The following is a 26877-nucleotide window of genomic DNA, read 5'->3' as shown; positions in this document are numbered from 1 at the left end:
GGTCTGTGTGGAAATTGCTACAGCATTTTAATGATATCTTTACAAAAGAATTTTAGATAGGTGATAAATTTTGTATTTTAATTAAAGAAAGCAGAAGAGTTGAGGTTAGCAGAATGATACTGCTGGTTTAATTTAAGGTAACGCTGCACTCAAAGCCTCCTTCACACAGAGGTTGCACTGGCTTAGTGGCAATATTATTTCATATTGATTTTGTCAGACTTGCAACTTTTTCACTGACATTTTTATAACCCTCCTCTGTTCAGATTGTACAGTGCACAAGGTCAGCAATCTGATTATCTGCTATTAATTCATACTGTTAAAAATAGCTCACTGAAGCTATATATCAGGTTTTCTGATACTCAGAGATCAATACATGTTATTTTGCACATTTAGTCTTTCAGAGGATATTGAGATTGTTTAGGATGAATTTTCAGGTAAATAGTGACAATAGTAAAAAATTCTGAAATCCTCAGGATCTGCATCAGAAAATGGCTGTCCAGGGAAAACAGGTTATTGCTAAGCAGTTTCCCATCTTTTTGGAACAGGAGGCATTTTTGCACATCCCATTTCATCAAACATTGAAATGGAATTAAAATTTCTAGCAAAACCAGGCCGCTTTTTTCTGGTGGAAGCAGTGTATGTTTCCTACGAAAATTTGCAACATGACAATGAATTAAACCCGTGTATGTGAATAACCAAGATGCAATAATTTTAAGAAGCCACAGATCCTGCAGTAGAAATCAAGTTTTGCATTGTTTCAATTAAATATGTTTCTCACTGCACTTACACACATCTGTGCATTTCTGAAAAGCAAATCTTGGTACCAAGAGGTAGAAGCCACAAAGGGACAGTTGAGTATTGGGCTGAAGGCAGCAAACTAAATAATGAGATGTTATATCTGGTTTAGATATAATATTATGCTAAACTTCCAAGCATAATCTCTGTGACATTTCAATTTTAAAGCACAGACAAATTTACAGTTGAGTCTCATATCCCAGACTTGACTAAATGTTAACCACTATGGCTTTGCACAATGCAGTGGATTAATAGGGGTCATCCTCTGCATATTTTTATTAATTTTGAACTTACCATGTATTTATTATTTATTCCTAATTTGTCCTTTGGAAACTGATATGGGTTTTTTTCTTCAGTTTTTGTTTGTTTCTTTCTTTTTTGGAGTTTTTGTTTTTGTTTTGTTTGGGTTGGGTTGTTTGGTTTTTTGTCAAGCTAAATTAAATATCCTTTGTGAGGGGGGAAAAGAAGAGGCACCAGGACAGAGTCATTCAATCATTTGTACAAATAAGATCATAGGTGAAATAGAACATTTTTAATAATTAAAATGTTCAGAACATCAGAGTAGCTGAATGTCACTAATCTGTGAGTGAAACAAATCACAGTCATAAGACTAAAACAAAACAAAAAAAAAAAAAAAAACCAAACAAAATAAAAAAACCCTTGGCATTTCAAATACCATTCCAGAAAAGTTCTGTCTTTTAAAATGTAATGTTCATTCAAGAGTGAGTTTCAGCTAGAGCCATGTATCCCTTAGGAATGGATTTTGTTTCTCAGCTGGAGTAATGATGAATTTTTTCTTTTTAAAACTGCATTTATATTCCCTACACTTACACAGGCAGACACAGATGCTCACTTCATGTTTCCTGGTAAAGGTCAAGGCACTGGATAATACACATCAGTACACATGACATTGGAATGGTTTTCTATTGTTTGGTATTGTTTTGTGGGATTCCTTCTAAAATTAACTTCTAAGAGTATGCAGAAAAAATTCTGTATTTGCAGTATTCCCAGAAAGCAGCAGCTCTCCAACGACCTCAGGTTGTCTCTCTCCACCCACTCCCTGGGCAGAGGGCATTCCCAGGCCCAGCACAAGGCAAGGCTCCAGCAGGACTCACCTAGCTCACCCGCCGCGTTCCGACCTCCGACTGCATACAAATGTCCTTTGAGGGCACTTAGGTGGAAGAAGGTCCGTTTCTCGTTTAGAGATGCCACTTGCATCCACTTGTTGTAGCGCGGATCAAACCTGAAGACCGTGTCCACCGCCGTCTTGCCCTTGGTGTCGTAGTTGCTCTGGCCGCCCACCACGTAGAGGAAGTTGCCGATGACGGCGATGCCGTGCTGGTAGCGCGGCGCGTCCATGGGCGCCAGGGACTTCCACTCGTGGGCCTTCTCGTCGTACATGCGCAGCTCCTTGCTGACCACCAGCTGCTGCCTCAGCACCCCGCCCAGCGTCACCAGGTGCGTGCTGTCCGAGCGGATCGCCGTCCGCTCCGACTGCATCACCGGCTGCATGTACGGCATCATCTGGTAGTTGCTGGCCTCCAGCAGCAAGTTGACGCAGGTGTTGTCAGTCCTCATGAAGTCCACTGTCTGAACGTAGTTGATAAGATCCTGGGGTGTCATCAGGGGAAACCTGATGTTCTTCATGAGCTTGGCGGCGTACTCCATGCGAGGCTCCTCGTAGCGCAGCCAGCGACACGCCGCCTTGAAGAGCTCCAGTTCAGTGCAGTGCTTAAGGCTATTACTTGAAAGCACGAAGGCAAGACGTTCAAAGGGGAGTTTCACAAATTCACCAGTACTTAATAACGCAGGGAAGTTCTTCAGGATGAAATTATTAACATATTTATCCACTTCTGTGAGGTTGTATGTGTTGGCAATTCGCCCAACCTCAACACAGTTTTCCAATGAAACCTATTAAGTAAACAGAAAAAGGGATCAAAATGCTTTCTTAATTTGGTGTCTAAATGATAACGTAAAATTTAATGAATACTGTAGAATCAGCAATATTTCAGCATTTTACAGTGCTCAAGGTGATTTACACATGAGCAAATATTCAATGCAGTAAATATATTCATTACTGCAAAGACTCAATTTATTCCTTATTTTGAAGAAAGAACTGAGACAAGTAACAAGCAGATGGCATATATTATGTCAAACAATGATGAGGCATAGCAGTTATATAGCACTTCATCTTTGAAAAGCTCTGAAAACATCTTTGTAAGAAAGACATGTGGAAAATAAAGTGAAGGGACAGGTGATCAGCCCAAGGTTATAGAGAGCAAAACAAAAGTCTCACCATTAGACATTTTCTGACACTATTAAAATTGTATTGGCATAATAAAACCACAGAGAACGGCACAGCTAAGCCCTGCATGCCACATATTTTGGACAACTAATATTTACAGTGTTCAATCTCATGAATACATTCTTTCAAAACAAACAAAAATGGATCTTTAATAAATCAAGGCAGTGTTCTTACAGACTCTGTTCAAAACTAAATATATGTGTCTTAAAAATAAGACAAAGGTAGTGATTTTAGATCATACATACTTTTTTAAAAAGAATGAACCTAGAAGGATTTCCCATAAAAATACCCAGCTCATTAAATGCTTTAGCAGTATGGATCACACCCTAATTTAACTCAGTACTCGAGTGACTTGGTAGTCATCTGTTTTACACTGTAGCTGCATCTATCTTTTTATATCTTTGTCTCCTGAATTTCTCAGGTCACTTGGGATCCAAGGCACAGGAAGGAAGAAGCATGCCAGGAACGGGGCAAACTTGTAGTGGGTTTTCAGTGAACCCAGCCAGTTCCTTTCAGGAAGCTCTCTGGTACATGTGCCCAGCAAGTCAATCAAATGCTTCTTGCTAAGAATTGCAGCTTTTTTGCATTCAAACCTTATTCCAGAGCAAGCTTCATTTACACATGTTCTAGTCTCTGTGCATGTCAGTCCTACTCAGTGTCAACCATTTCCACAAGTTTGTGATTCTCATTACATTCCTAATGTCAGAAGAATTTAAGCTTACAAATCTCACAGTTATTTTAAAAAAGATTATAAAGATTGAGGACTGGACCTGACTGGAGCCTAAGAATTCAAAAACCTTCAAATGACTTCTGGTCATGACAGAGATTAGAAGATTTTAATGCTGTATAACTCAATCTGATCATTGTCCTGTAATACCAGACAATTCAAATGTCTAAGAGTACAGGAATAGGAGATTTTCTTAATTCACTAGAAACTGATCTAACTTGCCCTAGAGTTAAGATCTACAGTCATCCAAAGTCTTCATTCAGGCATCTTGAAACATCTACTAATCCTCTAATCAGGTCCTATCTATAAAATGAATGTGCAGCAGACTGTCAGGAGTTCTAGTACGAAAATATTTGTACTTTATATATATGGAAATAATTTTTGTATTACATGACAGACCACATAGATTATATAAAAATATAATCACACCAACTAGCAACAGCTTGTAAAATATTCTCTGACTGGTTTTGAGGATCAGCATTGATTGCCCAGAGAAGCTGTGGCTGCTCCATTGCTGAAGTGTCCAAGGCCAGGCTGGATGGGGTTCTGAGCAGCCTGGTCTGGTGGAATTTCTCCCAAAATTTCTTCCAAGTTGTATTACAAAATAAAGCAATGAAAAAATCACCCCTTAACAAACAGCTGACTTGCAGTATGCCACAAAATCTTAACTCTTGCTCTACAGTTACTGCACTTAAAAATCCCTTTGCAATACATTGTCTGGCAATAAACTAGAGAGATGCAGCACTTCCTTCACATCAAAGTAGGCAGGCAGAAATTATTGCATACAGGAAAGGCACACTTGAACTTAAAAGATCAAAGCAAAACCTGCACAGGTTCTGTACCACTGGCACATGCCCAGGATGCAATGAAGAATTTGGAGCTATTGCTGGCTGCCACTTATCAAGTGCCCAGAGTGCATTCTGTATTACCATAATTATGTTACACTGCAAATCCAGGCAGCTGAGCATATTCCTGGACTTCTTACATTTGGAAAATTTATTGACACATTACACACTGTTAATGACTGATGAACATGACATCAGCAGCTTCCAGTTAAGCCCTGGTTCTCAGAAAATTTACTTTATACTGCCTTTATTAATCCCCTGGGACTGTACTGCACTCAGGGTTGTTTTTTTCATATATGATTGTAAGTACTTCCCATTATGCTTTTGAAATTGTGCACTATGTTTGATTCACCAAAATTACTGTTACCCACTTTTCTGTACTCTAAGATGACAATCAATGTACCAGCCTAAATTATATTGCAAAGACTTAAAAGTCATAAAAATATATATTCTAGGTTCTTAAATCCTGAGCCAAAAAATAATCCTTCAACAGAAAGAAATGCTATAGCTACTTCTACTTGAATATTCAAAACAGGACAGAGTTCAGCACAATAATGTTATTTAAATAAATATTTCAGTTACACAAACATTGGGGGTTTCTGGTTTTTTTAGAAGTTTGACTTATGCCATGGCTCTGTGTGGAAATCAGTCAACCAGGAACTCTTCAATGAAGAGAAGGAATGCCTACTCTGGAAATCCCACTGAAGTGAACAAGAGGAATGGAAATATCAGGTGAAAATGCATACACTGTACAGTCTATCCAATAACAAGTAAAAATACTCACAAAGAAAGAGTTAAAAGCCATAGACATTCAAACAGTTAAGCAGCTCCACAAGGAGTTGAGAATTTCAGTTAAATAAATCCTATTTTATATGGACTTTGACTACTGAGCAGAGCTGCTCACTCACATTACTCATTGTAATTGCTCATTACAAAACAGAAGTTGTAGAAAATACTAAAAAGCTTTTCAAAAAGAAAGGTCAAGCACAGCACCATGTTACAAAAGCCAAAGTACTTTCTTGAGAAAGCAGTTCACTTAATTCTTTGAAATTTTGGTAGCAACCACTTCCCAAGCTCTCATAAAAACTTAGCTGACTATAAAATACTACAAAACTGGACACAGCCAAATGATTGCAAGTATGAGAGCCTTGGAGAACAGCTCAGGAAAAGCAGCACACACAAAAAAATCCAGCCCTCAAACCCAGCAGCACAAAACAATCAGGTGTCTGACTTTGTTTTGTGTCAATGGCTGTCAGACACTGAAGCACTTAAAGCAGTGCTTCAAAGGGTCAAAGTTTAAAAGAGCAAACAAACCCCTGAAACCCTCAATTTTCCTATGGGCTCCCATTGACAGAAGCCCAGAAAAAACAGCACAGAAATTTGACCAGCTCAGAAAACAGAATCTATTTTACCCCTACAGTACAAAGTCAAATTTCTGGTGGCTGTCAGAGCTGGTCCCAGGGTTAAATCCCACACTCCCACAAAACAGATTAACTTGCTCCATCCTCAGATAACTAATTTTTTTTGACAAGACACAACTTCCAAGTATTAAGCCTTCAATATTTGATTTTTTCCTAGTAGTTACAAAAGTATAAAGCACCAAGTTGTAGATAGAATAAAATTTTTTGCAGGTACATCCAAGACATTAATTTTCAGTGTTTGGGATGTTTTCTTTAATTACAGTGTAACAACCCTTTCCCCATTACCCTGTAATTTTCCTAAGTGCTGTAATTCACTTGGGCAAGTTTCTCATCTTCCTCCATTTTGTACATTGCTGCTACTTTTGCAAAATCAGTGTTGTGTCTAGAACTCACTATCCTGAAAACATTTCCACAGCATTTTTATGAATTTTATTTACATTACAGCTCAGTTAGATGCGAATGTGACAGTAGTCGCCTATTGCACAGCTATAATTATTGAAAACCAATAGTAACAGTAAAACTGAAAACATCCTGGGAAGTATTCCACTGTTTTCTCTGAGAGTTTGTCTGGTTGCAGAGCAAAGATAATCAGAGCAATGGGATACTTGACAGGAGGGGTGTAAATGCAGAACAAATAAAAAAAAAAAAAAAAAACTTTCAAGTCCACTACAACAGATATTGTTCTTTGAAGGTCTCATTATTTTTGTTACATAAATTAAGCTCTTACCTTAAGCTTCGGTTTTTCTTTGTAAATATTTCCAATATCCTCTTACAAAGTACACAATTACATTATGCCTTACATAAGCTGACTTCTATAATCTCTTTAATAATGGACTCCCCTGATAATTGAAAGACAATTAAGCATTTGTCTGGGAATGGTTACCTCAGCTCTCAAGCCAGCTAACTTCAGTAGAAATAAGCTCAATACTTGCTCAGAATATTCATTTAAATTACAGAAATGCTCCTTCAAAAAGAAGCTCATTTGCTCAACAACTCTTGTTTCAACAAATTTAGAAGTAAGGTCATTCAAAAATTCTTTACATAAAGATGCTAAGAACTTAACTAGGCTAACAGAACAACCTCAGTTTTGTACTTCCTCTACAGCTATACCATGAATGAGATTATGTTCCCTCAGACATCAGTCTAAATGAAAGTATTCCCCAAAAAAATTCCAATAAAATTAAGAGAATTAACAAAGTCTTCCTCATTCTTTGGAAATGAAATGCAGTATCAAACAAGATATTTCTTATTTGAACAAAAACAGTGACTGAGTCAACATCACAAGTGAACATACTTTCAGAGAATGAGCATTTTAAACAATAACACGATTCAATATGAAAAAAGTTCTTTCCTTAACACAGCAAAATAAACAAGGAGCTATTCTACCCAGAAAGGGGAAAGGCCACCACAGTGTCCCCAGGGCTCAGCTCCCATCAGAAGGAGCCCTTTTCAAATACCTGATTCAAAACACCACCAAGACCTTTTCCCAAGCTGGTATTTATAATAATGTCAAACCTGGAGAGGCATCATTTTGGAGGTAAAAAAACCACTGAGCAAGATATAATAGATGGGGTAGGATTGAAGAGTATTAAGCTTAATGGAATATTATCACAACATGATCAGACAGGTCAGTTATAAAATGTCTCCCAATTAAAAGCAAAATGGCATTATCAAGCCTGAATATCTCTAACACATCATAGGAAACAAATTGCTGTTATTACCAGCTTAGAATCCTCTGGTTTGCATAAATCCTGGTACATATTTTCAGTTAGGGAGGCCACATTTCTAAGCCTGTACTCCGCATAGCAACAGGAATACCTGCTTCTTTATTTCTCATTACAGAATCGAAAAGCTGATTTCCAAATAATTCTGTAATTTGTGTGGAACACACCTGTTAAAGTCAGAGTTCTACTGAGATATATAAGCATTTAATATCAACACTGGAAAACCTCCAGTCAACGTTAAAAATAACAGCAGAGCGTCTCTCCAGGCAGAACTATTCTTCCACCACTGCTGTTCTAAAGCCCCACAGAACAGGAGCTCCTCACTACTGACTGGCAGGACAGGGGAGGTACTGAAGGACCCTCTCTGGATATTGCTTTTATCCTTGTTAGAGTCAGAAAACACCTAACTGCACCCCATGGAGATGGAGGGGCTGTAAATACAGGAATAAAGTGACAGTAACTGAAGCACACCTAATGAATGCAGCAAGCAGATAATGCCAGAGTGAGTGCAGTCATGCAGGGAGACCCTGAAACATCTCAAATCAGACATGTAAGGGAAGAATTTCAATGTGGTAAAACATTTGTATCAAACTCATGCTGTATGTAATACTCAGAAGAAAACCAAGTTTTTCAAGGAAATTATAAAGCAAATTTCTTCTCTGTGAATCTAAGCTGTGAATAATGGCAAGTTTTAGACATAACTTTGATTATTACATAAGTCAGTGGCATTATAGAAGAAAAAACAAAACTACATACCAAGGCTGTAAACATTGTAAGTGGGAAACAAGTAGTCTTACCCCAGAGATAAGAAATACTTTACAGAAGTCCAAAACAGGTAAAATCTGCAAAAAACTGGCAGCTTCCAGTGTGTCCTGAAGGTTGTCCATATTAAGGGAAAGTTTTGCAGTATAGATGAAATCAATGATCTTCTTTAGGCCTATTTTGTTCACACCATGAAGCTTAATGCACATTAAATCTTGTTCCTTCATTCCTCCTGAAACAGACATGCAGGTAAATGTTAATGACCATTTTGATGGGGTTGAAACTATTTCATAAATTTAGAGATAACCAAAATATAATTTTAAAATTTAATTTAAAACCCCATATGCAATAGTAGAGAGAGATGTTTAGTCCACAGTGTTGTTTGCAGTCCTGGACTGGTTCACAAAAAAATCAGTGAACTCAGCACTGAACTTGTGTCTGAGTGTCTGAATTAGAGCAATTTGGAGCAGCAAACTGGAGACAGACATGGCTTTAATAAAAACACCACCTGTGAACATGGCCTTGAAGTAATCACTTGCAGAAGCCATCATTGCTCTGTGCACAGGGAACACCTCATCACCATCTCCAGGAACAAGCGTCACGTCACAGAGCAAACCTTCCACCCGCAGCTGGTCAAAGCCCTGCAGGAAAAGCACAATGCAAAGCATCCCTTGGATTTGGGAGAACAGCAGGAATCTCTTATTTCCCTTATGTAAATATTTATTTAATTTCATGTACATGTGTAGTGTAGGTCCAAAAAAGTGACAAAGAAATAATTTGTCATCTTAAAACCATTATCTATAATATGTATTCATTGAAGACAAGCAGAATAATCATTATTTTCCAGATACAGCTGATGAATGCCAAGTACATTGAGCCTTAGAAAGTAGTTTTATTCAAGTAATTAAGTTATTTTCAGGAAGGAGTTTATTTTTTAAGCTTTCACAATAGCAGTTGTTTCAGGTAGGGTCTGCTATCTTTTTTGGACCTACCCCTTCTGGTCACATCTGCATTCTAGATATAATTCTGTTCCACAGCAATTTAAGGGGTTTATTGTCTCTATGGATCTTCTACCACACAGTAGTGCCATAGTCAGACCCAGCACAGGACATTACACCAAACCTAGCGGGGCTCTGCCTCTTAGGGACATGTCTAATATAATTAAATAATGATATTTAAGTGAGCTTCTTTCATACAGCTGTCACATCAGAGTTTAAATGTTGTTACCTCTAAGAACTTGAGAGTGGACTGGGATATGACCCCAGGAGAAGGCCAGGTTTTTTCCCAAGCTGCTGCTGAAAGTTGAGCCTCTATCTCACAGGAAAGCAAGTGTGAACATAGTGTGAAGCCATGTTTGCTTGTGGGCATTGACAGCCCAAGAACATGAGAGTTTTTGAGACTTTACAGGAATTATTAGACTAATGAAATCTATTGAGTGGACACATTGTTTAGAGCAGCCAAAAATCTCAGTACAGCTCAATACAGGATGAGAATATTTCATTACCTGTAACACCACAGAACTGTGAGTATTGCTGGTGAAAAACCTGGTGGTTCCTGTCTTCGAAGACTGCAGGTGGGCAGAGACGCCCATATCGCTGCTGCCAAGGGACACTTTCATATGAGGATCCTCCTCTTCCACCAGGGATCTAAGGGAATTGGAACAGAGAAACCTCAACACCAAAGCCATTTTCATTCAGTGATCCTTTGTTTTAAACCCACAGTCTTCTGGGATGAAATGTAACAGCACGGGGGCTACAGGAAAAAAAAATCAGCAGGCAACAGAAGCAGACCTTAGTGGTTCCCTTCAGCTAATTCAAGAAAGTGAAGGGTTAACAGTCTCTAACAGTCTCTAAAAAGGCATAACTGGTTTTTTGATTTTAAGTTTTTCCTTTTCCTTCCATCCCCAGCTCCCTGATTTAGACACTTGAACACTGTTATTTCTACAATCCAGTGTTGTAGGATGTTTATAGAGGTTTCACCTGGTTTCCAAAATTAAGCATCTTAGCTTTTCTTTGCCAAACTGGTGAAACATTGAAACTCTAAATATAATATTAAAAAAAAGTATTTTCATTCTTGCAGCTTGCATTGCCTCATCCATGCATGACTATTCATAATAGAAAATATACATCATGGAGTTTCAAGCTGCAGTTGGAGTTTTTAACCTGCTTTTAGAAACACACAATTAGAACTCCTTCAGGATATGATATCCAGTATTCTGCTACTGTCCAGGCAAACACTTCATAATTTTAATTTAAGATGTGATTCCAAGCAATTACTGTCCAAATCTAGACAGGACAAGCTAATTTTAGGTAGAAATGTTAAAGAATTACTGCAGTGTTATTAGCCTACTATTTTAATCTTCAGATATAAATTAGGTTACATCAGAGAGCCTAACTAGGCTAACCTGTAATTATTATACAATGTTAATAAAATTTTTCTACAGAAATATTAGCAACTGGTTTCTGTAATTTCTGTGATTTAATGTTCTACCTATGAGCCTGTATAGAGGTCTAATGAATATGTACACAATTTTAATTAGCAAACATAAGCTATTAATCCACAGAAGAGGGCATCTCCATTTTTAATCAAGTATTTCCGTATCTCAAAAAAGATTTATAGCTGTTTGACATAATTGATGCAAATTTCAGATACAGAATGTTTTCCAAATTTTAAACATGCAGGCTAAAACATTGGCCTTCAAACCAGTTTCAGAAATTACTTTAAGTAACAAGAATGTGCTTAAATCCCCCTCCTTTTCCCCAGTTTGGTTACGATCACTATGTGATCATAAATCAAAAGGAAAAATCTGGAATTTGTGAAAGAAAAATAATTTTAATGATTTCCTTTTTGTAAAAAACATTTACCCCCACCTTCTTCGGGTACAAAGACCACGTAGAGCACTTTCTGAAACTCACATGTTACCCTCATAGCATTGAAGTGCCTTGTTCAAAGCCATGAGTACAAAAGGTCAGCTACCAAAACATATTCAAAACAAATTCACCATTCAACAGAGTACATGGGTTTGAAACAGTGAGATTTTATGCACACAGACATAACATTGTAGGAACAAGGGTACATCTGAGCAGCTGTGACTTATAATGTACTCAGCTGAATAAACTAATGTGGATGAACTGCGGCATGCAAGATTTGTGCTATTTTTGAAACACAATTATCTCTATTTTATAAAACAAATCCAGAGTCATTTAATAAAGTTTACAGGGTATACCTTAGAAAAGGGCTCTCCAAACTATCTCTGCATCCAACAAACACAACTATGCAACAGAGCAGCAAGCAGTTGCTGGCTCACAACCCAAAATATTTTTGTTCACTCAGTTCTAGGGTGTTTTGGGTTTGGTGATTTCTGTTTATTTCTGTTTTCATACAATCGCATGGAGACAAGAGTCTCACATAATTTCAAAGGACATCCACTCTCTAAATTTGTACTTGTCTTCCTGAGAAGAAATAGAAAATAATGTGGGGAGACTTGCAAGCGTGGGCGTGAAGAACAACAGATTCAACAAGCATGAATCTGACTCTTTGCTCTTGAAGCATCTTCCCAAAATGTCAGATCAGATAGAAGTTACAGGAAGGAGTATTTAAAATACTTTCTCTGAACTCAGAAGAAAATAGAAAGTGAACACATCGTTTAAAATCATTATGAAACGAAACAGACAAGTAAACCAACCTCCTTGGCTGTTTGGAGTGGGCTTTTTACCATGTTTGCCACATCACTGCTTGACTTCCTGACAGACAGCATAATTCATAAGTTTTACAAAGGCAAAGAAGGCAAAGACCTTGAGCCTGATTCATTTATTCCAAGGACTGCTGGAATAATGGAAGCATTCTTCTGAACACGACACGCAACTTCCCATAGCTCTGTTCTCTACAGGTTATCCTCCATAGAACACAATGCCTTGTTAAAACTGCACAGTCAACACAGAGGATATAATAAATATTAAAATACTTGCAATACCTAAAAGTAGACATTTGACATGCCTTGTGTGGCCATAAGCAGTTCTCTACCTGATTTTCAATATATAATGAGCAGTTCTCTATCACACACAAGCTCAGCAGCTCACCAGCTGAAGCTCTTCTGCAGAAAAGATTTTCACTATTTCTCTTCTACATTTGCTGTTATGTATGGACAGAAACTTGCACGTGTGAATGAAGCATTAAAAAATGCAAATTCCACCCTGTAAAAATTCACCAGAGTATAACTTTTACAATTCTAGTCCTAAACATTAACTTGGCTGATTCTGTGTGAATAAAGACAATTAGATTATATTAACCCTACATAGGGTTTGGCTTATATCTAAACAACTATGACCAAAAAAAATTGTGACGTGGGGTTTTTGCTTCTTTGTGGGACCTTGAGGATTTTTGTTTGATTTGTTGTTGTTAAATACACCACTACAACTTAGCAGTTCTGGAGGGCTGAGCACCCTCTCCCTTCTACAGAAAGTGACATTCAGGAGCTGGGTTTGGCAGAAGTTCCAAAGCAAGTCAGCAATAACACCTGGCAATAAGGCACTGATCCCCTGAATTCCAGCCCTGTGACATTCACCAAGAGGGAAAGATCACTCCCAGAGCGACCACAAATTCTGCCTTTGTCACTGGCTTGGTAGCAGCTCACATTTATCTCCACACACCACCAAGAACTTGGCTTTGTAAGACAAAGTGAAACTACAACGGTGCTTTAGCTCTGTGTAAACTGCAACACACAAAAAGCAAAACCCAAGCATTGCATCACATACTCTGCAACAAAATCTTGAAGTATTCAGAATGTAGCTTCTGTTGCAGGGGCTGTAACATTAAGATTCAGAAATAACTCTGCCATTCACACCCAGAACAGATGGGAAGTGAGCTGAATGTCCAACTGACTTCCCAACAAAACCACAGTAAGTACATCTGTCTTGTTTGGACACTTACCAAAGGCATTATTTACATTTATCAACATAGGTCTACTAAGCACTATCATTAACTCAACAGTAATGAAGATAAACATATTGATTTTTTTTTTACTTAAAGTACAGTATATCACAATTAAGCATACTACCAAAGGAGAAAGTTAATTCACTTTCTAATTTATTCTATTGTTCTGATCAATAGAAATCATTAAACAAGAAGTACAGCAGTACTATTTTTAACCAGAGTTTTAAAGAGTTAGGAAACAAAAGAAGTTAAAACTACAGTAGCATGTAGTGAGAATTCACCAGAAGCTGCTCTAAATGTAGATGTTAAAATCACCTTCAACACACTTGGTCTGGAGAGGGTTGAACATTACAATAGTTAGCCAAGAGAATGTTGGAGTTGAATGTGAAATGAATATTAACACTGCAAGAGGAAGGCACAGGAGCTGCCTGACTTTCTGCAACCTCTGGGAAGCAGTGGCTTGCAGCTCAGAGAAAGGTGCCAGAGGTTAATTAGTTGCTATCACAAACCAGGTTGAATCAGAATTTTCTTTCTAACCGCATGTTGATTCTTTCAAGTACAGCACAGTTTTTTCCTAGAGGCTACAACCAAATGTGCTTTTCTCATGACTCCAAGTTAATCCTCCAACTACTTCCAACAGATATTTTTGGAGTGATGAAATACAGTGTTCATTATATGGATATTAACATGCTTTAACTTTCCAGCAAATACTGACAGATTTCACTGGCTGGAGTTACAATGTGATTCACAGAGGCAAATTGCTTTCTAAACCACTTAGCAATTATTAACCTGTTAAAACAGTTCAGAGGCATCCAGGTGATGATAAGCAAAGATCCTTGAAAATTGTGATAGATTTTATTCTCAAATGGAATATTCAAATCATGCAGTTGCCATTTTGTAGAGCTTAGTGGGACAAATGAAATAAACCAATATTCTGACATTTTCTTCAGAAGTAGTTGAGTTTATTCTGATGCAACAGGAACAAGGCAACTAAGAATATTATTGGGATTTTTTCATTTCCATCAGTAATCCATTCATCTATTTCTCAGACTATTGTAGAAACTTTTTGAAAACAAAGTAAGGAGATCAGCCTACAGCTACAGATATTTTAGAGTGCATGTTCTCCAATTTATTTAAAACCCAGTCTTTACATAACTCAGTAAAAGCTTTGCCAAAGCCAGATCGGCCAGAGAGCGAGTTCTTAATTTGGTGAAGCTCAATAGCTCATTTTTGAAAGGACTATAACCTTATTTTCTCTGTCAAATTACTGTTCAATGAAGCATGACCACAAGTGTTCTGGTCACTGGTAAAATGGCTTCTGCTGCAATCACCCTGGCATGTGCCAGGACTCTGGTATTTATCAGGTAACAAGGACAGAGATTTCAATTTCATATTAGGTTATTCTTACTGCAGGCCAAATCTTTATGATTTTATGGCCTATCAAAACAAAACAACAACAAAAAAAAACAACCCTGGTACATCCCAGGGCTATCCTATATATGCACATATGCATGTAATTCATTAATGAATCTATTAATTAAAAGGCCAGAAAAATACAAGTAATTTTTTACTTTGTATGCATAATCTGCTAAAGAGTATTTAAGGAAGCTTAGTCTCCAAAAAACCCAAAAACTATTGTCTATATTGCTGTCTTCTCATTATGAACAGGTGTTCCAACTTCCTGAGTAATGAATTTAGGAATTCCTCAACAAAGTACCTGGCCACTTTGGAGCTCAGTAAGCAGAACTGATAGGGCAGCATTGTATTAAAGAAAATCTCATCATATTTTTTAACAAATTCAAATATTAGCATAATGTAGATGAAAAAATTATGCAATTGTGGTATTTCACATTTCCATTCCATATCTTCTACTCACACAATTTCAAGAAATCCTTTATTCGGGCAAAGAAGTTACTTTTATACTTGTCCTCCTCTAAAATAACATAACTTCCTTTTATTACTACTTTTTATCAAGAATTTCTAATTTAATTCTTTTATAATATCAGGAACCCAGTAAAACTAACCAGCTTTTATCAACTGCTAATGGTTTCTTATTGCAAAAAAAGTTTCTATAGGAAATGCAAGTTCACATTTTAAAACAGACACACGACTCCAGATAGGAGGGAAAAGGAAGAGAAAAGGTCATTTTTGTGCCAGGGGGTTGACATAGCAAGTTAACTCCTGTCCACAGACCAAGGAGCAGGTTCAGACTCCAGCTCTGGCTTTGGGGCACACAGGACCTGCCACTGCTGCTGCTCAAGAGCCAAATGCAGCATGAACACAAGAACAACACTGGAAGGCAGGACCTAAATTGCTCTGCATGGATCACCTCTGTGACACACACTGCATTAGGAGTGGGAATCATGCCTTTCTTTCCTCTATCACTTCAACCAGTTGTCCTACACTACTGACTTCAGAGGTCACTGTTTTTACTGGACAGTTTAAAGACCAAATTTTTGTTAGATGAACTTGAGGCTGCTGCTGAAACTAAAAACACCTTGTATTTGTCAGGCTACTGACTTTCTTTTAAATGCTATTTAATTAGGTTCACTTGAAAGGGGCCACCACAACCAGAAGTTTACAGATCTTTTGCCTCAAGTGAATTATCACTGCACTCTAACTACTGTGAATGCAATCTCCTAAAACAGTTAATGGCAGCTAGTGCCAAATACTGCTCACTTTGGACAATGCTGTGATGTTTATATTTTAATATTTCACTTTTTACACCTCATCTTTTTCATAGATTAGATGAGCAGCAGTAACAGCTGAACATTTTAAAATATTTGCTTAGTAACTTCATACTGTGCTCTTTTAAATCTCCACTCCAGGAGAAAATCACAAAGTAAAACTTACTGTTTCTTAAATTAAAAAGCAAATAGATGTCCCATTTTTCACCTTTCCTCTAAAGTGAGGGTGTTCTGTAAAAGAGAACATAAAAACAGGCTCTATACAATAGACCAAAGCAGTGAGAAGTGGGTTTTTACTTTGACAAGGCTCTGGCCAAGGGAAGCAGGAGATGAGGATACAGCTCTTGCAAACCCCCCAAATCCAGCAGAAAGGAAGAAGGTCATTTGTGGGCACACAGTGATGGCAGCGGCAGGCAGGGCTCCAGCCTCACCTGCTGCTCTGACACTCTCACAGCACAGGACGCTCACTGCAGTGACCAGCTGAAGAAGGTGAAGGCAAAGTCAGCACAGGAGCAGCAGAGCCTGAGCAGCTCTGCCAGCAGCATCAGCAGAGGCAGCAAAGCTACAAGGGAACAACAACCACAACCTCACCTGAGGGACAGGGACAATGACATGTGCTTAACACAGTCAGGCTCCAGGTGAAGCTATTTCTAGAAGCAAAGTTTTGGAGATTAGTACTTAAATGTCCAGACTTAACCTTTCTTTTCTTTTTTTCCTCTCTCTTTTTTTTTGATTTGTTTGACTGTACTAAAAAAACAAGTCCAAGCCCACAAGCCCACATCAACAGAAATTATGAGAGCTACTACAAACACTCAGGTGATTGAAGACAGTGTCACTGTTCCCAGCACTAGTGGATCGCAATGGCAAGTAGGAGAACACAGAAACAAAGATACTCCCAACATCACTTAAACCTTTTTGTATCATTTTCCAGTAAGGCCACACTGTGACCACAGCCAGCAGAAGATCAGTTGCCACAAAGCCAGCAGAAGAGGACTGAGCAACATCAACTGTTTAGGTATGATTTCCCAAGAATTTGCACACAGAAAATATTCTCTTCAAAACTCCTTCTTAAACAACCAAACAATCACAGGTCTCAAGCTGTTTGCAGCATAATTACAGCCCGCTGGTTAATTCAAATTTGTTTTCCACAGAAACAAAGCAATATTTGGCTCAGTCACTGCTATAAAGCTTTTGTTCCTAACAGCATTTAATCTCTCTGGGAGCCTTAGCATCACATCCACATTTATCTGTTTGACAAAGGGTTTGCATTCATTGAGCCATTCGTAGCTTAAATCTGCAGACTTGCATTGTTTAATGATGCTAAATTAGAAACAGTTCACTAATGACTTTTTGCCAAAGTTGGAGTTTGTCTGTTGATTCCTGCTATTAGAAACAGAAAAAGCAAGGAAATACACATTTTGTGACTTTTCTACATAAGGAGAACTATTTTATTCCCTTAATGTTAAAAAAGGTAAAATAGAAGAGTCAGAGGTTTCCCAGTTCAGGCTGGACTAACACTGCGCATATTTTCTGCTCTTTATGTTTGGTCTTAAGTACACAACAGTTAAATAAGAAGTTTGACCATGCAGCTTAATACATCCTGTGTATTACAAAACACAAAAACCATTCTGCATGCACCAGCAGATTACAGTTGTACCTCATGTGTCCTTAGTTTCCACACACAGAAATTAGTAAATTAACACAATGGCTCCTTAGAGACAAATTTAAGGCTAAGGAGGCACCTGCACATTGAATATTTGGTCATAGACCACACATCCCATTGTATTCCTGTAACCAAATTAGGAACTATTCCTCTCAAGAGTGTTAGAGGTTTTTTCCCTATATGCTGGTCAGAATAATTCTGAAACCTTAAAAGTCAGTAAGATCCTGATTTAGGGTTTGGGTCCTTATCTACCATTGCTCTTGCTCTGTCACTTCTCACAGATGTTTCAGCATTCCTTCATTGCAGTCTGTCTGTAGAGGGGCATTAATTACTTTCAATTGTAAAATATTTTTCCCCTATGTGATAAAGCATCTAGATCTATGCATGCCAGATAAGAGGGGCATGTGACTTGTTCATCCCATGAAAAATCACAATTGCAATTTAGACATTGATACAATCCTTGTATCAATGATACAATGGACAGCAGCAACATAGATGCACACTTCCACTTTAGTGTGATAGCTACACATTATTACACTACAATTCCCATTATTACCATTTAGAACAAGCAACTACTATTTAAAAACCCAAATATTCACCGAGCACTTTTTGAAAATCCAAAGGTAGTCCCATCCAAATGTCAACAGAAAATACCACTTAACACTAGAAAAGTCAATGAGTACAATGTGACTGGAGAACAAGATTTTTCACCTTAACAAAGAAATAATGGCAAAAATAACAAAACTGGCAGAACTGACATACTGGCAGAACAGGCTAAGTAACATATTCTAGATAATTCAATAAACTTGCTTTACCATGTCACAACATAATGTCAATATTGCAACATCCTGCTGTATAAGGAGAATTGTGTAATTTTGGGGACCTGTAGGCCACATCATCCCCTATAAAGTTTCCCCAGAAAAAACAGTAGCCCCAGGAGACTTCATGATAAACAAGTTGGAGGTTTTTTCTCATTTTTTTCAGAATAATCTATTGAAATACCTATTATATAAAGAGCAAGCAATACCAACAGGCACAAAGGAGAACTCCATACACAAAATTTCTGGGATTAAAAGCAGTCTCCTACTAGCATGATGCAAGCCCCTTCTACTCCCCACTCATCCAATTCATCTTTTTGCATGTATTGTCAGATCAGTTTAAAACACATTTGAGGTGAGCTGCACATTGACTTCCAACATGGTGAAATTTGAAATGTCTAGGAAGCAATGTCATAAAATGGAAATGTTGCCAAAGACAGGAGCATGTGAATATTGTGTAGCCTGTCAAATGCTCAGGAGCCCAACAAAAGGGTTCATTTCCTAAAAATGACCATTGAAGGCAGCAGACACACACACAGGGTGGTCTCACCGAAGAGAACTAATAATACAGGCGGTGTGATGAATTACACACACACCTTTTCCCATTTAAGTATATATCACTGTATAGGATAAATTCAAAAAGCTCATTGTAGAGCAAAGCAGATTGTTGGAAGAAGACACAAAAGCATTAACCTGTATAACCAATAAAAGCAGCTAACACTAATGCTGCATACTCCAGAGTATTAAGAATTTATTCTACCTTTCTGCAAAGCAACTGATTTCCATTAGAGCAAAGCATTTCCTATCAGACAAATTTCATAACCACACGACTCAGGATAGACTCTGTAGTAAACCCTTTGATAACAATACATTTGTAATATCACATCTGTTTATTTCTCCTAATGTTAGTCAGTAATTTATGAAAACACATGCAAAGGATAGTTTCCATTTAATACTATTCCATGTGAAAGGATAGAAGGCACTAAGATTACAAGTGGATTATTCTGAAATAAGAATGCTTTTATTTTACTTATCTTTAAAACTGGCATGCAGGTGACTAAAATCACTTAATTGAACATTTAACTTTCTAAAAACCAGCCAAGAATATTCTTGCATGACATAACCTTAGCAGAACAATCTTCAGTAAAATATTTTTGCATTATTGAATTCTTTGTAGATGTTCATCATAGCACTTTAATCTCCTGAGTTTCCAAAAACATCTCTTCCATTTGTATTAATGGAAGATGTGCACAATTTTAAAAAAAAAATACATTACCGGCGTGAATAAGAAAGAATTCTCTTAGTTCTTAATGCATGAGATACCGGGCACCATGAACAAGAAGTGGGACCCATGTTCCTTCATGCCTCAAAGCTGTTAGATATAATTCAGGACTACTCCTCACCTCACTGTAGCAGTGCTTTAATTCTTAACCTCTGCTTATGTCAGTCACTGTTGCTTTTTGTTTTTAAACATTTGGCAGTCATGTTAAATAACAGCCATAATGCCATGGGACATCACTTTTTCAAGTGTTATTCACTGTCTGTGCTATTCACTTTCTCCTTTTCTCTTATTCCCTTGCTGAAACTGTCCACCTAATATATGAAGTCACGTAGGTCTCTCTCCACACAGTCAACACAACCACAAATATGAATATGATTTGACTAGTGGTGCATAAACTTGCTGTAACAGCTTTCACAATGTTTGACAAACAGCATCTACATTCTAAACCCCAGCAAAATAAGTGCCACAAAAGAAAATGCAGCCTGACAAAGGCGTGTGCACATACCCACAGCTGCATTCCTAACTCATGCACTCAGCCAGCTGCACTACACCTACAGATATTGGCACATGCCAGTCTTCCAATTCTAGTAGTGCTTGATTTTCCCTAAGCAATGTCACTGGATCTCTCCAGCCTGGGGAAAGTTCAAGCTACTCTGGATCAGTTTCAGCAGCAGTCAGGGAAGGTGTGCCTTCCTCATCCCTTCACCCTCTGTATAATGTGAAGAGTTACCTCTTTGCAGTCAGGATGTCCTGAAAATATCCCTAATAAATAACTGGTGGTATAGAAATCCCCCAGCCAAGAGGCAGCAAGCCCCTGCTGCTCCTCCCCATTGTCAGGAAAGGGGCACCAGCTCCTGCAAACCAAGCAGAATTCCCAGTGACAGAACCTACAAACCTCCCTACAAACCTACAACCAACCTCCCAGCGATCCTCACCTACAAACTGACAACACCTCAGCTTCTGCAGGTCCTTCATGTCAGCTTCTGCCCAGCCACAAGTTCCCCATGGTACAGAACTCTGCCAGACAAGCTCCTCACATTCATATTCCCCCATCAGCAGCTACCACAAACTTCCCAAGCAGACACTGAGCTAAGCCTGCACAGCTGCAGGACAGCCAACACTTTGCAGTGGCACTTTGTACACTGGTGCTTCAGCCAAGAAGCCAAACCTGCTCACAACCACCAGCCCCAGCATTCTGAGACACAGAAACCAAGGCAGAGTTCAGCTATTGGTTACACAGACCAAAAAAACTCTAATAAAATCCATGCATCCTGATCATCAGTTTAATCTCTAGATATGTTGCTTGTAAATCATAAGCAGGATGAAGTTTTTAAAGCTAAGGTCAACTTCATTAGAAGAACCTGAAAAACTGGAATTTCATTTTAAATACAAGGGAAAAAAAGCCAAACAAAACACTTTAAAGACCTTCCTACTTTGCATTCCAAACTATACTAAACCTCTTATTTTGTAAGATTTAGATGTCAAGTATCAAAGGGATTAAAAGCTCAGTCATACCTTTGTATACCCTAGATCCAAAATATGAACAAAGTGTTCATCTGTGAATTATAGAGCTTTATGGCCATTTATTTTACATCAATACATGTTCCATTTCACACACCACTTATTCCTCAACCCTTTACTCAAAACATAAGGTCTTTGCCAGTGGGCAGAGTACTATTTACAACAGAAGTTATAAATATGAATATGAAAAGCATCAGATTATATAAAACAGTATCAAATTTACTGTTATCTCTAAAATGAAAGTAATTAATCTGATCACCTACTTTACCGGCCAACCCAAGACTTTTTAATTAGTTGATTATATTGCCTAATAAAGTAGGTGCCATTTTGTAATGTTTCTCATTCTTTATTATAAAATATATGAATAATTTTAGTGTTAGATACACAAATCCTCCTAATACCAGGTCTGTGTGCCAATAAAGAAATGTCTCCATAAACATTGAGATACATTGACTCATTATCAAGAGATGATTAAGGCTGCTGATCACATATTTCTCACGCTCCACATAAGCTCAGCATCATATAGTTTAAACATGATCACTAAACCTGCTCGTACTTTCAACACACTGAGATAATCAGCCACACGATCCCCATGACAAAGGCTGGAGCATTTTCAGGGCTAAGATTAGCACTTTAAAGGCAACGCACAAAAGAAATGCTCCCTCTCAGCAGCAGAGACATCAGACTGGGCTAGTTCTGATTTTTCTTGCATTTAAGACCACTACAGTTTAAAAACAACAGCATAAGATAAAACACTGATGACACTGTATTCCTGAAATAGGTTCAAATGTCTCACAACTCTTATCATCTTGATACTTTCCTTATATTTAAATCATATTTTTAAACAACTCAGAATAGGTAGCAATTTATAGGAAACAGCTTCCCTTTTGGTAGCCTTAAGTATATTTGATGCTTCCCATAAAAACCCTGAAGCACATCCACACCTTGCCATAGATGAATTAATCTCAAAAGCAGAGGTTTTGTACAGGCAGGTTTGTTCCCCACCTTTCTGTTCCTGAGAACAATAGTGACCCTGCACATGGCGCTGCATCCTTTCAGCCCCACCATAACAATGCCACGCTCAGCAACAATTAAAAATACATTTAGAGGACCTGTGCACCTCTCTCTTACAGCTTGTACCTACCGTAGCTGTAGCAAAAGCCTATTTGTAAGCAGACAATACTAGCTTAAAAGTACTAATATTGTAGGTATTAGGCTGGAATGCTATTGGGAAATAGTAGCCTTTACAGCAATTTCCAGATAGAAAAGTCACCGACACTGCTACCTGGGCATTTTAAAGCAACTCTTCCTCTGTTTGGAAGAGCTGCTTCCTTAAATAAAGGCAGAAGGAATTCAGCACCCTGAGCTTAGTTTCATTTCAGAGAAAGAAAAAAAAGCCACCTGTATATGCTAACACAGAACTCACAGCAACAAAAGGTGAACAAAAGCTGCATCAGGATTTGGCAAGACAAAGGCACATTGTGAAGCTACTTTACACTGACAACCTGTATAACTACATAAGTATTCAGATATGAATGATTCAAATTTATTTTATAAGCTTTTATTGTAACTTTTTATGAAGACATTCAATTTGTATTAAGGCTAAGACTTTAAAGAATAAAACAAGACCAAAGCAGGATGATTTCACCTCTACAAGAACTCACACGAACAAAAGTGCAATACAATACAGCAGGTGATTTCAAGCTCAATTTCCAAATGAAATAGTCAGGAGAAGGAAATGTTCACATATACACTATATAGAAAGCCTGCCAGCCTCAAAGCTTGTCATTTCAAGATCAGCTCTACAAATTAACACCACCACAAACTTTTCAAATGAACATACACAGTATCATTATGAATAGAGCTTAATCTGCACAATTTCTCTATGTTTCAACAAAAAGGGAAAGACTTGACACGACATCCATCAAGAAACATCCAGGATAAAATTGGGAGGGGGGTCTACATAGCAAACAAGATAAAATTCTGAGTGCCAATGTCATTTAATATGTATCAGGGTATTTTGCCACAGGGTAGTCTCACAAAAAGAATTCCCACCTTATTATCCTCATTTCTCTCACTTACATGTATGCTGGAGAAAGTGGCGATGACCTGGATGTTTTAAGCACAGGAACTGGGAATTTCCAGATAGCAGGAGAGCTCGTTTTCCATTTCAATGGCATGTTGTCACCACGGTACTACAATAACAGTAAACAGCGTTTCCATAACAGACTACCAACTAGGACTTCCATTCCACACACTACTGACACAGCAGTGGCTGCTGCTAAGAACAAGGAAATGATTCTGCCAATGCCCTTAAACCGATGCTTCCAATCTGTAAAACAGGGCTGTAAGGCATCTCCTTTTAAATCCTGCTGTCCCCTAAAGCAATATGATGATTCTATCCTTCTAACTCAACAATAGTGCCACCTCGTTAGGGAAGCACTGACTGCAGTATATGTTAAGGAAAAAAAAAAGAAAAGACTGCACTCTGCACACCAGCATAATGCAGCTTTATTTAATAAAAGCAGCTAATTTTTAAAGTACTGTTTCTGATGCTATTGTTCTACCTTAACAGGGACACTGCAGCACTGTACTATATTCTCTTCCTATTAACCTCATTTCTGACCAATGGAAGCAGAAAAAAAAAATGGGTTTCATATGAAAATGAAAAAACATACCTACTCAGAATACACTTGTCATCCTCTGAACATTCTTCTTTTGAGCTGCAACAATACAAATGGGATATAAATCTCAGCATAGCCTTAGGCCACGGCTAATAGAGATCAGTGACTAAATTCAGCAGCCTGTTTTCCTCCTGTGCAAGCTCTGACCAAACAATACAAGAATGCCATTATGGAAAAAGCCCATTGCAAAAATCAGTCCTTCTAATCCATAGCTAGGAAGACAAAATAAAGCAGAAATCGCTGCAGGTTTCTGCATGCTCTTCTAATAGCTTCTGCTTCAGGATGCTCTCATTTTCCTATTCTCATTTCCAAGGAGGAAGAGCAAAATCTCATGCATTTTACAACATGATATGGGAACACAAATATCACTCTGTCTTCTGCAGTAGAGAAGCAGAGACTAGCAGGCTGTTAATAGCAGCCTTTGTAGGAACGCTATCAACAATCTAATTCTCAACGCCCCCCAGCAGCTCCCAAATTGCCTCCAGAGCTGACGAAGCAGATGGGGCCACGCCGGTCCCAGCAGGGACAGCTCCGCAGCCCAGGGCTCTGCCTGGTGACCTCCCGGGGCTGACGACAGCGGGCAGCAGGGAAGGAAAGCTATTAAAAAGGGACTGGGGAATTTAACAGCATCTTATGCAGAAGCAGAGCATGTTTCTAGGGAAGAGAAGGCAGAGATTCTGCTATACTGATTACCTTACAGGGAAAAAATGCATCACCTCGAATGTATCGCCACAGCAGAACAAATCAACACTAAGATATTTAGTCTGCAGATTTCAGAATAGTCTCTGTGCAGCATGACAATTTTTCTATTCATCAGGACAGCTTAATCCTCTCATTAAAAAGCCAACACCCTGTCACGCTACTTAGCAATAAAGAATTGAACCAGGAGCTATTTCTATAAATGTCTATAAATTTATTCATTCTAGTGACATTTAACAACACTCTGATAGGGTTCTGTAATGGTGAAACATTTTAAGTTTCACTGTTACAAAATGTTTTTCACAATGTAAATTCAATTTGGGGATGAAATCACCAGGCAATAATTGCAGTTCCTGATCATCATTATTGAAAATAGTTTTGGGCAAGCTGTTACCAAATCCAAAGGCAAGGAATTAAAACAACACAGGACAACCTCACTTAAAACCAGATGCACCCTTTGGACAAACAATTGAGGCCCTCTTGCCAACTTCTCTGAAGTTCTAAATTACAAATGAGCAGCATTAACCCAGGCAACAAATTTCACAGGAACTGGGATCCTGAAGAGACCCCACTGGGTATGACAATAGTGTTTATATGGCGTGACTATTAAGAAACAAAGTCCTGCAAAAACATCAATGCAGTTTTATCACAGTCATACTTTTAGCAAAAGAATTCAAGTATTTACATGCCAACAGGCAGGCCTGGCTACACACTTGGTCAATACTGTGTCCAGTCTCTCACACACACACAACACCAGACTACTACATCATGCCAGCTCTGCACCCAAAGTCTAGAAATCAGGTTGAAAGATGTTAGATAGCAGCTTTTATAATCACAAAGTAAAATAAAAATCATTAATTTGCATTCACACACACAGCTTTGCTTTTGCATTCACCATTATACAGAAAGTGTTTTAAAATACAAAAAGCAAACACAGTTACTCCCTTCCTCCCACCAAGTGCAGCCAATTGGTAACTGCTTGTAAAGCCTCTGCCTCCACTGCTCTACCACCCTCAAGGAGATCTTCACATGTTTTATTTATTAAGAGCAGCATGACTAATTTAAAAAAAAAGAATGAGGTTAAAGACAATCAATGGACCCCTTTTTCAGAAGTAACTCCTGAAATACTCTTTTGATCAGTAAAATAAAATCCAACTCAAGCCATAAAGTCATTCCCAAGCATTGACTGACATTGAAGTCAATCCAGACAGGCACAGAAATCAGAGTTACTTGTCCCTTTTGACCCCAACAAGATCATTCACCCTAGAGGGCAACATGAGTCCTCAAATAACTGCTCTCCTTTGTGTCCCACTTACTCTACAAACAATATAAATAAATCTTAGCAGAAAAAACAAATAAACAATTTTTTTAAAGTACAGGAATTCCAAGCACTACCAACCAAATCCCCTCCCAAAGTCCAGCATAAACTACACCATCTAAGAGCCCATGTACAAAATCCAGAATTTAGGAAAGCAGCAGTTGCAGGTACTCTAAAAATAGGGAAATACTTGTCACTTGCTTAAGAACAACCATGTGAGAAATGAATCACCTATCCACACATAAGGGGGAAAAAAATAAATCAAATCCCATTTTATTCCTGACAGAGATCGGTTGCATATTCACAAGGAAAATACTATTATTATGTATTTTATGCTTTGCATCAACTATTCCTAAGTCAACAGAACACCTCAGTATATAATTCTGATATTTTAATTAAGACTTCAAAATAACATTTTAGCTGCACATTTAAATATATGGGAAAAGTAATCTGATCTCCTGGAGTGTGTTATACCACTGAATACACATTTTTCTGTTCTCATACTACATAAATTTGCCACTCATCCTCAAATGAAGGATTCTTAGGGCCAAAAGCAGCATTACACCTCTGTGCAGAATATTCCTTGCTGAGAAAATATTTCCCAGTGAAGTGCTCTGAAAACATATCAACTTGGCACACAAATTGAAGATGTGCTTTAAATTTAAAACTCCTAAGAGCTGAAAATCCCATGATA

General features: G+C 38.0%; 1 protein-coding gene across 5 annotated transcripts in view; it reads right to left on the bottom strand.

Moving 5' to 3' along the window:
- The window catches only part of KLHL13 (kelch like family member 13), a 74761-nt gene that overhangs the window by 8332 nt on the left and 39552 nt on the right, over positions 1-26877 (bottom strand). For 2 of the 5 annotated variants that reach the window (XM_054289498.1, XM_054289497.1), the window contains 4 exons: positions 10084-10225; positions 9088-9220; positions 8615-8811; positions 1911-2706 (listed from right to left, as the gene is read on the bottom strand). In XM_054289498.1, coding sequence (XP_054145473.1) covers positions 1911-2706; positions 8615-8811; positions 9088-9220; positions 10084-10225 — 1268 coding nt within the window. Of the gene's footprint in view, positions 1-1910; positions 2707-8614; positions 8812-9087; positions 9221-10083; positions 10226-23564; positions 23935-24160; positions 24576-26877 lie in introns of those variants that run through there. The other 3 variants (XM_054289494.1, XM_054289496.1, XM_054289495.1) reach the window with 3 other exon arrangements.

Source organism: Melozone crissalis, unplaced genomic scaffold (assembly GCF_028551555.1).
Source record: "Melozone crissalis strain CALT ecotype California unplaced genomic scaffold, PUWL_Pcris_2 ptg000068l_1, whole genome shotgun sequence".
Taxonomy (NCBI): domain Eukaryota; kingdom Metazoa; phylum Chordata; class Aves; order Passeriformes; family Passerellidae; genus Melozone; species Melozone crissalis.
This window is presented reverse-complemented; position numbering and strand designations above follow the sequence as displayed.